Source organism: Lycium ferocissimum, chromosome 12, assembly GCF_029784015.1.
Source record: "Lycium ferocissimum isolate CSIRO_LF1 chromosome 12, AGI_CSIRO_Lferr_CH_V1, whole genome shotgun sequence".
Lineage (NCBI taxonomy): Eukaryota > Viridiplantae > Streptophyta > Magnoliopsida > Solanales > Solanaceae > Lycium > Lycium ferocissimum.
In genome coordinates this window covers 39,061,919-39,078,719 of record NC_081353.1, presented here as the reverse complement: position 1 = coordinate 39,078,719, position 16,801 = coordinate 39,061,919, and the positions used below count along the sequence as shown (strand labels likewise).

The following is a 16,801-nucleotide window of genomic DNA, read 5'->3' as shown; positions in this document are numbered from 1 at the left end:
TCATTTTCCATAATTTGACACTTATAAAACACTTTTAAAAGATATTGGTCAAACACAAACTACTAATAAAAACACTTCCCGAAAGATTTAGCCAAATATAGATTGCTACTCTCTCAAAATACTTTTTATATATACGAAGTACTTCTCAAAATAAATTGATTTCAACAACTTGGCCTAATAAGCATTTAACCTGTTATAACAAGTTATTTGTTATTTAATTTAAGTCACCAAATACTAATATTTTTTAATAAAATTGCCTATAAATCATCTTAGAAGTAATCTAACGGTTTAAAAATGTTTAAACCGTTCGTACATAAAACTTAGGACCCGTTTGGCCATAAGAATTATTCACTTTTTTTCACGTACTTTTTTCAAAAATTAGTGTTTGGCCATGAAAATTCCAAATACAACTTGAAGTTGTATTTGGAATTTGAAAAACAAGAAAAACTTCACAATCAAAACAAGTACATTTCAACAAAAAAAAATTATATTTGTAAAAACTATGACCAAACACAACTCTAACTCCAAACTTCCAAAAAAAATAAATTGAATTTTTGTTTGGTTTCTATGGCCAAGGCCTACTTAAACTTAAGAGATGATGGTTAGGAAAAAGAGTATGGCACCTGGTCTCTTCTTTTAACAGCAAGCATTCTTTATAAAACTGGAAGAAAAGCAACAGAGAAGCCAAGTATAAGATAAAAATAATCAAAGAAACATTGGGAAATGGGGAAAGATTGAGACTTGAGAGACCACAATAATTTCAAACACTTGCTACTTTTATGGAAATAACTCAAGGGCTTTTCAGCAAATCAGTACTTCCCCAAACTTTTGCATTATTATGTTGTGTTGTGTTGTGTTTAAGATTTTTTTTTTTTTTTTTTTTTTTTTGGCTTACAGAAGGAACATTCTTAACGTTAGAACAAAATCTAATCTCGACAGTTGCTTTTCATGCATGCTCCCTCCATCTTAACACCTTTATACATTTCTATTTAGATAGTATAATTTAAGTTAGATATAGTGACGGTATAGAAAGTTTTACCTTATTGATGATTAAAAAAAAAGGGGCGATTTTCAATTTTTATAAAAAAAAAAAAAAAAAAAAAAAAAAAAAAGGGTTCAACATATCCACGTTTTACAAAATATATTTGTATAAGGATAGTCTAAAATGCAAAACTTTAGTGTGCATATTTTGATCTCGTGTGTATTCATGTAGAGATACGGGGAAGGGATATAATATGTAAATACCTATGGTTGTGAAAGTATCAATTGCGTACTATAATGTATTGATCATTTCACCGCTTAAACTAGTGATCCATAGGGAACACATGAGAGGCAACTTTTATTATTCTTTCGAGATCAGGACAAAGAGGCAACTTTTCCCTTCTCAACATGTACTTTGTTGTTAAAATTATATGTACTGTTGATTTTCCAAAGAAAGGGCCGGGACCCCTCCGAACTCCCTAACTCCACCCTTGCCGACGATGGCATGTTAGTTATTTCCATTTATGCTATCAATAATATTTATCGTAAAAAGTTCTATATAATTACTTTATAAATGATTCAATTGTACAACCTTTTTTTTTACATCAACAATGCATATTAGATAAGATCATTTAGATTTGGCTTTGTTGGCTTGGATGTGGTGTCTTGAGAAAAAGACTTCAGCTGCTTCATAATCACGATTGTCCAAAAAAAAAAAAAAAAGATTTGCATTTTTTATGATGGATGGAGAATAAAGAGAAAAATGAGAGAGAGAATTGATGTAAAGCTAAATCAAAGTGTTGATTCAAAGCTCAAATATGATTATATTATTCATTTACTGTCTTATATATGAAGATTATTTGATAGGAAAAAGTGTTTTCCCTTTCTTTAATAGCATAAGGCAAGCTTTCCTAGCTCTTTATTTTCGGGTGGGGTGAAGGCCACAAGAGAAGATTTCCATATCGATAAGGACGAAGGAAAAAAGTGTTCTCGTTTATCTCGATATGTTTTTCGAGGTATTAGAAATTCAGACCAGCTCAGAGAGTCACTCTCGTTATTTGACCCTTCTTCCACCAACAAAGAAGCCATCCTTGACGATTTTCTCTGCGAGCAATTAATCCATAATATCATTCATTGTTCTTATTGTTGAAAATAAATTACTCAACTATTATTTAAAACCATTCATACACTTCAACTGCTTCCTCTTGAACTAGTCAAGCATGCGTCGAACACGAATTAAGACCTTTCCTCCACTTTTAGAGCAATTCCTTCAATTGATCCCCATCTTCTCGAGGAATTTATAGAAATTGACAAGATAAAAAACAGAAAAATGAGTAGAAAAAATTATACATTAATCACCAAAAAAACGTTATTTTAAATTACTAATACTAAAAGGAGAACTTCATCAACACAAATTTGTTGCGGAGTATTAGAAAAAGTTCACATCATTGCTTAATGATGGTGCTAAACTACAATTAGCCAAACCAAAGTTTGAAGTAAAAGACATTGCACATGTTGGCAAGGGCATATGACAGAATTTTGTTAGGTCCCTTTGCCACAAGGCAAAGACAACATTGTACGACTAATGCAGTGTGTTTTTGCTTTCGCTCACATTATTGGTCACACTTAATGTGGGCAAAGATCTGCATAAGGCAATAAAGAGAATATAGAGTTGACACAATTGAGAAGTTTTCCCGTACTTCGATTAATTTGGATTCGTGTCAGGAAGCTCATTAATACAGCAATGAAGAAACTTGTTCCGTGGACAAACAGTTTTGTTTAATGTCGTCTATCGAAATTAAATTTTGATTTTTATCTACCTGTTTTCTTAATCAGAGAATAAACTGGCGAAGTTTTTATATCTTCAAACCGAATAATCTCTAACACAAACAAATTTAATAAAATGGTGAAGTTTTTATCTTCTTCAAACCGAATAAACAACCAACGAAGATTTTATATTTCCAACTTCAAGCCAATTAAAAGTTACTAAATCGGTAAAGTTTTTATATTCTTTAAATTGAATAGTAACTTGGAGTAGAAAATCACATAGATTTTAATCTCCAAATTGGGGACTGAAAACCACAAAAGTTTTAGTCTCCAAAAAGAATACATTTTTATATTATGAAAATAGTACTTTTTTTAATCTCTGAAAAGTATTTTTTTTTCTTCTTAAAAGAGTATTTTTTTACTCTTTTGAAAAGAGTAATTTTCTTCTTCCTGAAAGGAGTAACTTTCTTCTCCAATCTTATCAAGGTTTAGTCTCTAAAAAGGGGTAGAAATCACTCAAAAAGTACTTTTATTTCTGAAAGAATACTTTTATAACTCAGAAAAGAGTACATTTATTTCTAAAAAAAAATACTTTCTTCTTTGTCAAAAGAGTAAGATTCTAGTAGATTAACTTAATACAGAATATATTATATAAAATTAGTAATTTCCTTAAGATTGTTATAAATCTATATTCGGAAAAATACTTAAACCAAAAATTGAAAAATAAACAAAGCAGAATCTGGAACTTAGAAGAACAATATTTTAAAATATATAAGGAATTAAATCGAGCCCACTGAATGCACAGTGTGTCCTTAAGGATATTATTCCTCTCAATGTATCCAAGATGTTGGAATATATCCTCCCATGATAGAACGATTTACTCACCGTTGTAGCGGTACAACAAACTCCGGTGACAGCGAACTCACTCGACGACTGTCAATCACACGAATATTTTATGAAGTGCAAGAAGAAGAAGAGAAGAGAAGATCAGAAAATTCATTCAACTGGAAAATCTGATGGAAATGAAGTATTTATAGCTAACAAAATAAAGGAATGAAAAGATGTGAAGCCTTTTCCATGAAAAGGTGCAAAGGACCATTCACCATTCACACCTATTCATAAAATCCCAATAATCTCCAAATAAATATAACTGAGGTATGTATTAACATATTAGCCATGATTACTTTAGTTAAGTTTCTCTAAATCAGACAGCAACAACTAAAGCCAAAGTTGAAGTACAAAGGAATCCAAGTTCTGATTCTAAGGAGCCATAAAGCCAAAAGAATTGCAGATCTCATACACTTAAAGCTCCAGATTATCTATTCTTAGACATGAGTTTTACAAACTGGAACAAATAGGAAGATTAAGAAAGGTCATTTGCACAGCAAAAAATAAGAACAAAGAAACCACTTTCTAAAAATGAAGGCCATTTTCTCGTGCAGCTTCAGCGAGAGCTTCAATCCGTCCATGGTAAGGATAACCTCCGCGATCAAAGGCTACTTTAGTATTCCCTTTCTCTAGACAGGCCTTAGCTATAACTTCTACTTTCTTTGCCACTTCCTGCTAACAAAAAAACTTGTTAAATAGAGCCTTCTGTTTACAAACAGCATAACAAGTATTCAAACAACTAAAGAGAAAGTTTAGGAATTTTCTCTTCTAAGGGGCAGGTTATCTAAAATTACACTTAAGGTCCTCTTCTGAAGGCAGGTTTTTGTAATTCCACCTCCACCACAAAAATATAAACTGAATAGTTTCCATGCAACCATATTGTAGAGAGAGCAACATTTCTGGATGGTATTTGTCGTACAATCTGACGCTTTCTATCACAACAGACAATTGAAGAACTTCAAATAATCATAGGTATATTCTTTCTTCTTCTATACTGCAAAACCAGGAATGAAGTGAAAAAACTTGGGTTGAACTTTTCTTGCCAAGTTGTGCCAGTTCTCTAATTTTTCTGCTCCAATCTCCAAAATAGCAAGTTATTTAGTTTTCTAGCTGAAGAAAGTATATTTTTTTCTCATCATATTAACAGTAAAGCATTCAACTGTTGCGACTCTATATTTCTTACCCATGTTCTTTAAGTTGCTATGATCAGTTAGTCATTCTACATTTTTTACAGTTATTTACTCTCATTCTGTAGCTTACTTCTATTTACATCAGGTTCTAATCAAATAGACAGAGAACTCGCGACTGCTGCCAATTACTAAAGATGTTGATTGTGTTCATTTTCCCACTTCATATTCTTTCTGCCCTTTTCACTTAAGAGAGGTTTGCTCATATGTCCTCCTCTTATTTCTAGTTTACATTTTCTAATTGTGATCATTATATTGATCCTGTACTTTTTGTTAAATAATTTGTATATCGTAATCTATGACCAATCCTAATTCCTTAAGTCTTCCTGTACTTACATCTATGCAAGTAAACTGCTCTCGCTTTCTCTTGCTGATGATAAACTTAGCTTGAGGACATTGAATTTCAACTCAACTCTCTACTTCTCTTTTGGATGATAAAAGTAGCTTGAGATCATTGAACTACAGGTCAAACTATTTTAGCATATTAAAGGAAATACTCAGTGTCAAACTATTTCAGAATCTATTTGCATATTTCGTTTCTCAGAACCTCGATCTAACAAAACATTTTTATGTATTTTTCAAATTTAATGCTAAATGAATCAGGAATTTAGGCACTTATCAGTTCTCAGTTCAAGAGATTTTACTCATTCAAGTTTTTGTATAGAACACAGAAGATCAAAAAATATGTACTCCAGAGCACAAAGGGAAAAGTTCCCTTGAATTCTAGGAACACAACTCAAATCCAACTGATTCAGGAGACCTCTCCATAGTTGTTTTTTTCCATAATTTCGTCTCTTGCTACGCCTCACTCTCTCAGATATACTTCCCTTAAAAGATAATGTTTTTTAACCGTTTTTAGAAAAATGTAATTGAGAACTTACTGCAGTGGGACCAGCAGAGTAGTCGAATTCCTCAGAGATTGGTTTCTGCATCGTTGAAGCTGAAGCCAGTGTGTGCATCTTGGAGTCATCAATGACTTGAACATAAATATGCTTGTTGGAACGGAAAACACATAATCTTGGTCTTTCGGGTGTCCCTTCAACCTGAAAGTCAAAAGACTTTTGATGAATAATGCACCTTTAAGATTCATGCGATGGAACTCATGAATTTACATAAACCAAAAATGAATCTGAACAAATAGGACCAAGAAAGGGAAACCGGATCATGACCACAAGTGGCATATCAATCACAAATCGATGTTTACAAGTAACATATTCTATTCAATACATTAATTTTAAGGAAATGGCCCCTGCCTACGACAGCAGGAGATTTGTCTTCTGGGTCGAGCTCGTCGCACGGGGCTTGCCTAGTGTGGGTTATCTCTCTTGTGTGATTTGCGAGCTATTGCACACCAGCAGGGTTTACCCTGTGCGCACCCGAAATCGGGTAAGGCTGCGGATTGCCATGTCATCAAAAAGAAGAAAAAAGTTCAAGAAATGGAAACAAAGAGAGGTGATAGAGGGTTCATAACTATATGAAGTATAAAAGCACGTGCAAAATAATCCTATGTAAGTGTGGATGCATCCACTACAAGAAAGTAGAGATATGATGACATTATATAAATGTCATATTAAGCTGTTTAAATGTCACAAATTCATTGACCGATATTTAATTTACATTTGCATCAAATGTCGTAAATTTCAGTGTTGGGAATTTCCTGACATTTAGGTAAATGCCGGTAAGAAATAAACGACATTTATTTACGACATATATAAAATGTCACTTAAATTTTCCGACATTTAGGTAAATGTTGGTAAAAAAAAAAACATTTATTTACCACATATATTAACAAAACAACTCCAATTGAAAAAGGTGTTTCTTTTTAATTTGCTCAGCTAGTTAAATAGCTCCATTATACCACTTAATTATTAAAGACTTCGAATTTGTACAACCTAGAGTGCTTAAAGCTCAAATTCAAGACCCCAAGAAGAGATTGCCTTGCCACATATTGATAAAAACAAGATAAACCTATGTTCTTTAGGACTTTCCAAAAATGTTCTTGCGCACCCGTGTCGGAGCCTTAAAAAATACACTACTTTTGGTGGATTCGATAGGCACCCATTAATATTTTTGAAGAGTATAAGCAACATAGAGATTAACCTTCCTCCCAAAAAGAACCAATTGACATAGCTACATTGTACCACAAATTCACAACCCATTATGCTCAAAGCTCAAATTCAAGACCCCCCTCCCCCCTGACAAGAGGGGTTGCACAGATAGTAAGCGCCCTTCATTTTCCACCCGAAAGTTGGGAGTTCGAGTCACCAGGGAGCAAAGGAGAGCTCTTGGGGAGAGGGGTTAAAAAAAAATAATCAAGACCCCACAAAGAGATTGCATTGCCACATATTGGTAAGAAAACAAGATTAACCTTTACCCAAAAAACGAAAGAAAAGAAAAACAACCCAATTGACATAAGCTACATTATACCACAAATTCACAACCCATAATGCTTAAGCTCAAATTCAAGACCCCAAGAAGAGATTGTAGTGCTACACAGAAGCGAATCTAGGATTTCTAAAAGATGAGTTCACTACTAAAAAAAGGAGAAAAAAATGCTTCAAGTGGGGATTGATCCTTGAACCTCAAGCTAAATAACTTATCTTTCAACCAAGTGCACCGCCAAGCCTTTTGTAGTTGTGTTCCAAAATGTAATATTAGATATATTTTAAGAATTATACACATAATATACCAAATTTAATTAAGTGACCATGTGTCCACGTGACCCATTTTTACCCCCTAAATTCACCACTGGTGCCACATATCAGTAAAAACAAGATTAACCTTTACCAAAAAAACAATTGACATAACTAAATTATACCACAAATTCAAAATTCTCAATGCATAGAGCACACATTCAAGAACCCAAAAGAGATTGCATTGCCCCATGTTGATTAAAAACCCAATTGAAAAAGGTGGCTAGTTAAATACCTCCATTATACCGCAAATTCATTATTTGAACTTGTGATTTGTACAACCCTTAATGCACAAAGCACACATTCAAGAACCCACGAAGAGATTGCATCACCCCATGTTGGTAAAAACAAGATTTAACCTTACAAAAGAAAAACTCAATTGGCAAAGTTGATTTTTTTTTTCTTTATTTGGGTCCTATGTACAACTTCTAATGCATAAGGGACAAATTCAAAACCCCAAGAAGAGATTGCATTGCCCCATATTGTAAAAACAAGCTAATTCTTTTTGGCACTCTTAGGACATGCAATCCAACAGCTTTACTTGTTGCTTTCTGATGCTCGATGTAAGCGCATGATTGACACTTGGGCAGTTACTGGTATCCAGAGTCAATGACAGCAGCCCGTAATAACTAAGATTTTACAACTCATTTCATTGATTATTATTACTCTCTTAGATGGAATATTTTCAAGATCACAAAATTCTAACATGTCTTATATTCACTTGTAGTTTAAGATCTCTAGATTTAGTTTTTTGAAAAAACAAATTGAACTTCTAATTTGGTGAACTTCTAATTGACATGAAGTTTAAGAAAAAAATGTTTAATTTTTAAAAATGTTGTCTAAGACATATAGTATAGTATTTGTGTGGGTATGGATCTTTTGAAATTTGCGACTTTTTCAATTATCTTATAATTTTGGTGTAGTTATAAAATCGAAATAATGTTGAATGTCTAAACTATTATGGAGTGATGGAAACATCTATCCCACAGTCTCACTTTTGGTACTTAACTGACATTTGTCTTTCACACTCTTCATGCCCCCTTTTTAGATAGTTGATTGAAAATCTTGAATTGCGTCTTTATCGGATAGTATACATATAACCACTGCCATCTTGAAACACGAAATTGCTTTTTCTGTGGGTTCTATGTGCTGGTAAGGATCTGGTGACAGAGCAGACTGCTCGTAGGATGATTGCTCTGTTGACGCAGTTTCAGCAAGGACTGCCACCAGCCACCCTGGCTTCAATATGGTCATCCATGCAGCCTCAACAGCAGTCAACACTGCAATTAACGCTATCATCATATACTGTGGAAGCTTACGGCTTTCCTCCAGTGCAATGAGCCTGCTGGACCTGTAGATATGTTGAATCAGATACTATTTGATACTCTCAGTAATGTCATTCATTTTGATTTTATGTCTATGTGCCGGCCTGCTGTTGGTTTTGGCAAAATATGCGAGCAAAGGTGGGAACCATTTTGTTTTGTCCGTAGAATGTGCATATCAAAAGTTTTGCGGTCGAGTCTTGCTTCAGTAAGGATAGGAGTACCGATGATCATGGTTTGCAAGAGGTTTTGTGGGTCAAATCTGTAAGGTTATGAAAGCCAACACGAATAACAAAACATTCTTTTTATTCCCCTCACGTTTAAAAAAAACCCACCACATATAATGATGCATCTCATTTGTCCAACAATTAAATAAAGGGGTAATTCAAATTCATAGAAATCACAAGGTACTGTATTGCTAACGTTACATTAAATTTTGTGTCCACCATAACGCCTTTGCCTTTGCTGAAACGAACATAAAGTTGCTACAAAATCATCTTCATCAAATTCAGGAAAATCACAAAGTAGAATTAACTATAAGCCAATTGCCACAACATGTAGTTGCTAATTCTCAGCTCCCCACTTGTTGTAATGAGTAAATCAGGATTAGGATATTCCTAACACTTTACTCCTATTCTTGGTCAATTAATTTGTCATCAAATATCCTCTAATTGAATAACTCCATCCTCTAATTGTTGGTCAATTGATTTTTAGTTGCTTGTGTATATGTCCTATCTTTCACCATAGTTAAGTGCTGCCATAAAGTGAAGTCCTGCTGTATTGTTCTTCGATGTTTCTTCAGAGAATTTAATCCTTACAATAATTTAAGACATATATCCCTGACCGTGATAAACTTAAATTAATAATGTATGACTAGTTGGACTCGGCATCGCAGACGCACACTAGTGGCAATTATTTTTTATTTTTGCATAATGTATATTTAGTATAATTTTTTACCAAGCCGTGTCACCGATAGCCTAATGAAGCCATGTTATGGTATTTTGGAGAGAGAAGCAAGCAGCAAGGTAAAAAACTGAATTTAATTAATCATAAATCTTTATATATACACATAAACAAAGTAGACTCCTCCCACAACTAAAGTATTAGACTCTCACGAAAACTAAAAAACTGAATATTCTACTAAATCAATTATTAAACTCCTTCTATTCATGAACTAATTATTAGAAAAGCTTTAGCGATTAACATATGCAACATCTAACAAGCTTCATCCCTGATAGAAAGACGCCAACAATGCTACAATATAAAATTCCGTTGCACCATGTACAAAGAACTAGCTTTAAGCCAGAAGCAAAGGGTGTGGGGCTTGACTGTTCATAAAGCATAAAGTTAAATACTATATAGTAACGGGTCCATCTTAAAAGACATATTTTGGATTACTCTTCTTCCCTTTCAACTTGAATTAATGTTCTGCTTCCTTTTTAACCTTCACCGAGAATCCTTGGTTTTGATCATGGAGGATGTGATGGTCTTCACGTAGACACCAATACTCTCAATGAAATTATTATAATCGGTGCCATGAAATCCACCAAATGTACGATCATCTCATATTTCAAAGTTGAAGTACTCATTTAAACTGGGATTAACAGAGGTCTTCATGCCATATAATGCCGTTACAGAAGACCTCCAAATTTCCTCTAGTCTTTATTATTCTTTATTGTCTTTTATTGCAACATTAATTTTGATAATTGTGGGGACACGATTCATGGAATCTGTACCCCATAGGTCTAGTATAAATAAAGGTACTCATTCTATTGTAAGACATTTGAAACATTATACAATAATACAAAGTATTCATATTATTCTTAGCATTTGCTCTTTTTAAGTCTTTGCAAGTTATTTTATAAATAATCAGTTACATATTTGCTTACACCATATGCACTTAGCTATTTCGACCCCTATGGCTTGAGGGAATGATCAAGTCTTCTCCACCTTATTCTAATCATTCACATGGGATTAGAGATAGGCCCATCCCAATTCTTGGTTTACCCGATGTTGGGGCCCTGTATTATACTATCCATGCTTCAGTTGTCAGGCCTCGACCCTCGTGGGGGGTGGGGGTTGAGTTCCATCATCGGCTATTTGTGGATGTGAAGGTCTTTTTATATTGTCTTATCAATACTCACCTCATGAGATAGCATTAGGCACTGAGTTAGGCCCAAGGTCAGTCGGTTATCGCCACGCTCCCGTATTTCTTTCATTGCTGGTCCGTAATAATGAAATTTGACAAATTCAATCTCGTTTAGTTACTGTGCTCACTGTCATTTTTTGGAATATTTTCTTTTGTTTCTAAAGCTAGATTTTGGCTGCTTAATTGCTAAAATTAATATAGTTTTCGAAAGTTTTAACCCCTATACTGTGCTTGTTGGGCTGCAGATTTACACTGCCTCTGGCGAGGCCAATATTCCAGCAGTTTTGGATTACCTAGGAACCATGGTTGAGGTATAATGACTTTTGTTTCTTCTCAGGGGCGGAGCTACACCCATCCAAGGGTGGTAAGATGAACACCCTTCATCGGATAAATTTTCCGGGTATATAGATTAAATATAGTTAGTTTTGGATATATACTAACTGCTGAACACCCTTGGCAAAGTAGAGGAAGATAGTTCAGCGGCCAAGGGTGTGCAAACTGTCCTTAAAGGCGCGGGTTCGAACCCGAGAACCTGCATTTTGCTTACTTTTTTTCTGTTTAGACTTTAATGTTTGACTTTGCCTGGCTGGCCTAAAAGTATTTTTCTGTTTAGACTTTAATGTTTGACTTTGCCTGGCTGGCCTAAAAGTGCGCATCTTCTCCGATAAACTTCTTGCTTGTTCATATAAGCTTCGATATTCTTGTTATGCTTCTACGTGGTTTTTTCCTAGATATTCAGAATACGAAGTACAAAGTGAAAGCATCTCCAACTGCTCTATGGGAATGTTCTTTCTTTACCTCTTTCATCATGTTAGATTAAAAGATTATAACATCTGTAAGGGAGAAAGAGTGCAAAAGGAAAGGCTAATATACTGTAAGGGAGAGAGAGTGCAAAAGGAAAGGCTAATATACTGTTCTCATGTTGAAGAGCAATAGAGGAAGATGACATCAGCAAATGTTGGCTTTAAAATTTCTTTGGTAATTAGAAAGATATTGCCATTGCATTAGATAGGAGAAAGGAAGCTACAGTATCAGATACATAACATACAGATAGATAAGGATATTGGGAGCATCATTGAAACTCCATGAGTTTACTCGAAGCAACCAAATCGCAACTTGAGTTCTAGGTGTCTGAGACCTGGGCTAATGCTAACATAGGTGAACTAAAACTTGTCTAACGTACAAATTTACTATTATAAACTACTTCTCAATTCAAGTGCTAGTTTCAAGTTGTTAAGTGATGCTTGGAAGGTCCTCATTCAGTTCCATGACTTCCATCATTTAATCAAAAAGTGCTATGTCATGCAAAATTTAACTGTCCTTTTATCTGACAATGATTTATGTTCTGTCTACGGAACAGTTGCGCATCTTCTCCGATATGCCAACTTCTTGGTTGTTCATATAAGCTTCGATATTCTTGTTATGCTTCTTGGTGTAGTAACTGTGGTTTTTTCAAACATGCGGGCAAACTGCAAGTTCCTGATATTTGTGCATCATCAATCAATGATTGATTCAATACATGAGTATTTACTTGTAAGATTTGCATATTTTAGTAGATTTCGAGAATTATAGACTACTTGAACATTCCCTTGTTTTGCAGAAGAAGAAGGTTGGTTGTATTAGGATTGATGGCAGCACTCCGTCAGCATTACGACAAGCTTTGGTAACAGATTTTCAGGAAAAAGAAACAATTAAAGCTGCAGTGGTAATGTCATGGATCTGTTAGAACTTATAATTGGTCAAACTAACAGTTGCAACATGAGATTATGTACAATGGAAAATAATATTGTTATAACTGTTGTATTCCAGCTTTCCATCAGAGCTGCGGGTGTAGGGTTAACATTAACAGCAGCAAGCACAGTGATATTTGCAGAATTATCATGGACACCAGGTGACCTTATTCAAGCCGAGGACAGAGCTCACAGAATTGGACAGGTGAGCAATAATGTTAGTTAAGGGTTTAAGGATGTTTTTGGTTCCTAAATTATTTTCCAGGGAAGACTATTTCGGTAAGTTTATCATCAAATTTGAATTATGTTCTTAGGGGTCATTTGGTAGTTGGTTAAGAGTAAGTTATTCATGTATTAAAATCATGCAAGTAATCCTGTGTTTGGAAGCTAGTTATGAGGTAAGTTGTTCACGTATAAAATAGTACGGTGTTTGGTTTGCAATTTAGAAACCCGCACAACTAATACATGTACTATAAGTTATGAGGGAATCTATGTATTATTTTATGTAGAGTAAAAGATGGAATAGCTAATACATCAATAACTAAACTTGTATAAAATAATGCACAGATTTCCTCAGAACTAATCCATGTAATACTAATACCTGCATAACATCTAACGAACTACGAAACGACCCCTTAACTGTTTGTTTGTTGTGAATCAACTTTGGCAATTTATCAATCTATCTGTGGATGCTCTGGTTCTAGCAAATATTCGTATTTGCACCAGGTCTAGACTAGTTTTGCACACATGTTACTCTGTATCAGAGTTTCATGTGTAATTGATAGCAACTTGTAGTTATAGAAATTGGCTATTGATGGAATTGAAGTGGGACATTGGATTATTGTGTAGTGCTTTGTCTATATTGTATAGAATAACAGAGGTGGAGCTGGGATATAAAGCTTATGAGTTCGGGATTCTAGTCTATTTAAGTAATAACTCGGTTCTAAATTAATAATTTTACACAGAGGTGAATCTAGGATTTTAGAACATGGGTTCACCAAAAAAAAAAAAAAAAGGGAAAAAAGTGTGTTTAGTGGGAATTGATCACTAGTCCTCTTGGTAAATAACTCAATTCAATCAATTGCACCATTTAGCCTTCTTGTAGTATGTGTTCCAGCTGGTAATATTATACCAATTTTAAAAAATATATACATAAAATACCTAGTTTTACCAACAGAGAGACCATGTGTTCACGTGTCCCAGATTTAGTTACTAAATTCGCCCCTGTTTGTACATATTCAATAGATTTCCAAAGACAAATAAAGGGATTAGATCAAAGCTATTGGTTTGTCCAAACCTGTAAGCTTATTCTAGGGACGCCCCAGATATAGATACTAGATAGGCGATAACTGTTACGGATGATTTTCTTGACCATAGTTCAATTCGATGTGTGCAACAGCATATTCTGGTTGATACCTGTTGCTTCGGGTTGAACTTATTGATTGGCTGTTAACCCTTTCCCATGTGATTGATCTGCTAAGTTTACTTGTCTAGTTGTTACAACTCGTCCAGTTGCCTTATTTGAATTGTTCGGAGAATGCAAAGTCTGATATATAAATAGAAGATGGACAATGTAATATATTCCCAATTCAGTCAGATAGGGGTTTTGGAGTCCCAAAAATGATATGTAGAAAGCAGGGCAAGAAATCCATGTGAATGCTTCAACGAAATACAATTCCATTCCGCGCAATCAATACCGTTGTAGTTTCATAATATTAGGTTCAAACTAGTTAATTGGCACAGACAATTGCATGCATGAGTTAGATGAAAGTGTGAATAGATAAGCCAGATGATTAACCACCTATTACTGCAAGTTCTTTCAATTGGCTGTTTTTTGTTGCTAGTAGGCTAGTTATAACTGTATTGGATATTGCTCTTCTGGTTTATTTATGTTGCGTTTCTCTCTATCCAGGAAGCAGCAGATCTATTGCTAGGACAACTTCAACAGCTAAAGGCAGAGGAGAAAGAGTTGAAGAGGAAAAGAAAACAAGAAAAAGCACTCATGAAGATGAAAGGAACAACTCAAGTTAACAACTCAAGTACAAGGCACAAGGAAATGTGAAATGTCATCATCTTCAACCTCTTTTTCCGAATTGAGTGAATCAAGTGACGACGAATGTCAAAATTTGGTCGACATGAAAAGCCTGAAAATCGAATCTCTTGCCCAAACAATTCCAGAAGCATGTGACCGAGCACTTGAGAATGCAACATTAAGTCCTGGCATTTCAACAATAGTCGAGCCACTAAATCCCAAAGTGGATACGTCTATAGAGTTCTCAACCACATCAACTTCAAGTTTTGAAGTTCCGGTCCCTGAGAAAAAAGGCGAATGCTGCTTGGAAGCTAGTGATTGTCACATTGGCAATGTAGGCAGCAGCAGCACTAATGCATCTGTATTAGCTACAACAACAGTGGGGACGAAGAAAATCGAAGTATGTATGGGTGGAAAATGCAAGAGATCAGGCGCTGGAGCGATATTAGAGAAATTTCAGCAGGTGGTTGGGATTGAAGCTGCGGTCTCAGGGTGCAAATGCATGGGGAAATGTAAAGTTGGTCCTAATGTTAAGGTTTCAGGGTGTAGTAGCAACAGCCCGGACCTGTTCCAAGCCGGTGATTCCGTCGCCGTTAGCTCTGCTCCTACTAGTAGTAATTCTCTTTGTATTGGGGTTGGTTTAGAGGATGAGAGTCTGGTTGCAGCAAATTTACTTGGTAGATATCAAGAAGTAGGGCTGGCCAATGCTGTGCCTTGGATGTTCATTTCTTTCATTATTTTGGTACCACTATAGAATAAGAAGTTGAGTTTTGGGATTTTGGCAATGTGTTTGAGTTGCTTTTTGTTAATGTAAATATCATCAATATAGACTATGTTTGCTATTTTAATTTGTAAATATTACTATCATTATATAGTGAGACTTTTGATGATGTTCTTTTCTTTCATTATTTTGGTACCACTACAGGATAAGAAGTTGAGTTTTGCGATTTTGGCAATGGGTTTGACTTGCTTTTTGTCAATGTAAATGTCATCAATATGGACTACGTTTGCTATTTTACTTTGTAAATATTACTATCACTATATAGTGAAACTGTTTTGATGATTGTTCTTTAATGAGCGCACATATGCACATGTGTTTTATTGAACTTCATCATAACATATTTATTTTGATTTTCAGTGACACTTTTATAAGAATTAACATGACTTGTTGAAATTATATTATGTAAGTTTAGTTTATATGACGAGGTCTTTCTTTTTTGGCCTAATAGACACTCGTACTTGTACCATTTTGATGTTAGGTCCCCCAACTTCACAGGTTTTCATCCAAATACCTCAACTTAATTAAAGCATATCTTTTAAACGCCACTGAACACTGTCACCTAAATTTATAAAAGGAATACATCGTGCTCTCCCTCACCTCTCTCTGTCTCTCTCCGGCCAAATACCTTTCTCTCTCTCCGGCCAAATCTAGTCAGATCTAGCTCCGCCTGTTCCTCCTCCACGGCGACACCACCGGATCTGAGAAACGCCACTGCCTCTGCCTCTTCCTCCGTCGCAGCGACACCACGGCTCACTGTTGCCAGTCAGAGCACCACCAGATCACCATAGCCGTCACTCCTAAAGAGCTTCAGCGCTTGTGTTCCTTCGTCGTCAGAAGACGAATTGGAATTTGTTGAAGTTGGAGAAAGAAATTTTTTGTAAAGAACACGAAAGAAAAAAGGAAGCCATTACGCTTCTCACATCTGACGGATACCATAATCCATGGTTTCTTCTCCTTGTTGTATCTTAGATCTGAGTATATTTGAGTATATTCATTATTTTTTTTAAGTGTAAATATAAGTTATGTGTATTTGGCTTATTGTATTTTGGGGGCAAACTAGATGTATTTGACTGTATGTGTTGTTTGAATGATCTATAAACATATTTTTGTATACAATTTTTCAACTTTGCGACGCTGGTGGTCACATTGTTGATCGGAGCTCGAATACATTCAAATACAACCAAAACAAGAGGATTTATCAATATATAAATACAATAAAATACACAGCTCCGTCGTGTATTTAAATGCACTGAAATACAATCATTTTGAAT

General features: G+C 34.9%; 1 protein-coding gene and 1 pseudogene across 1 annotated transcript; one reads left to right on the top strand and one right to left on the bottom strand.

Annotated features, from left to right (window-relative positions):
* Nucleotides 1-3,938: 3,938 nt before the first annotated feature.
* Nucleotides 3,939-10,579, bottom strand: LOC132039299 (large ribosomal subunit protein uL18c-like). Its single transcript, XM_059429810.1, has 4 exons — nucleotides 10,575-10,579; nucleotides 8,618-8,867; nucleotides 5,705-5,866; nucleotides 3,939-4,308 (listed from the first exon to the last, which is right to left on the bottom strand). Exons 1-4 carry the CDS (start codon nucleotides 10,577-10,579, stop codon nucleotides 4,162-4,164), a joined length of 564 nt encoding a protein of 187 aa, XP_059285793.1. The 3' UTR covers nucleotides 3,939-4,161.
* A 190-nt stretch (nucleotides 10,580-10,769) lies between these two features.
* LOC132039298 (uncharacterized) lies at nucleotides 10,770-15,503 on the top strand (annotated as a pseudogene).
* Nucleotides 15,504-16,801: the final 1,298 nt, after the last annotated feature.

Excerpts from the sequence above, each read along its gene's own strand:
- LOC132039299 (XM_059429810.1), bottom strand. Across the intron at positions 5,867-8,617 it reads CGTGTTTCAAGATGGCAGTG|GTTGAAGGGACACCCGAAAG; the intron begins GTTATATGTATA and ends TTTGACTTTCAG. Across the intron at positions 4,309-5,704 it reads ACTCTGCTGGTCCCACTGCA|GAAGTGGCAAAGAAAGTAGA; the intron begins GTAAGTTCTCAA and ends TTTTGTTAGCAG.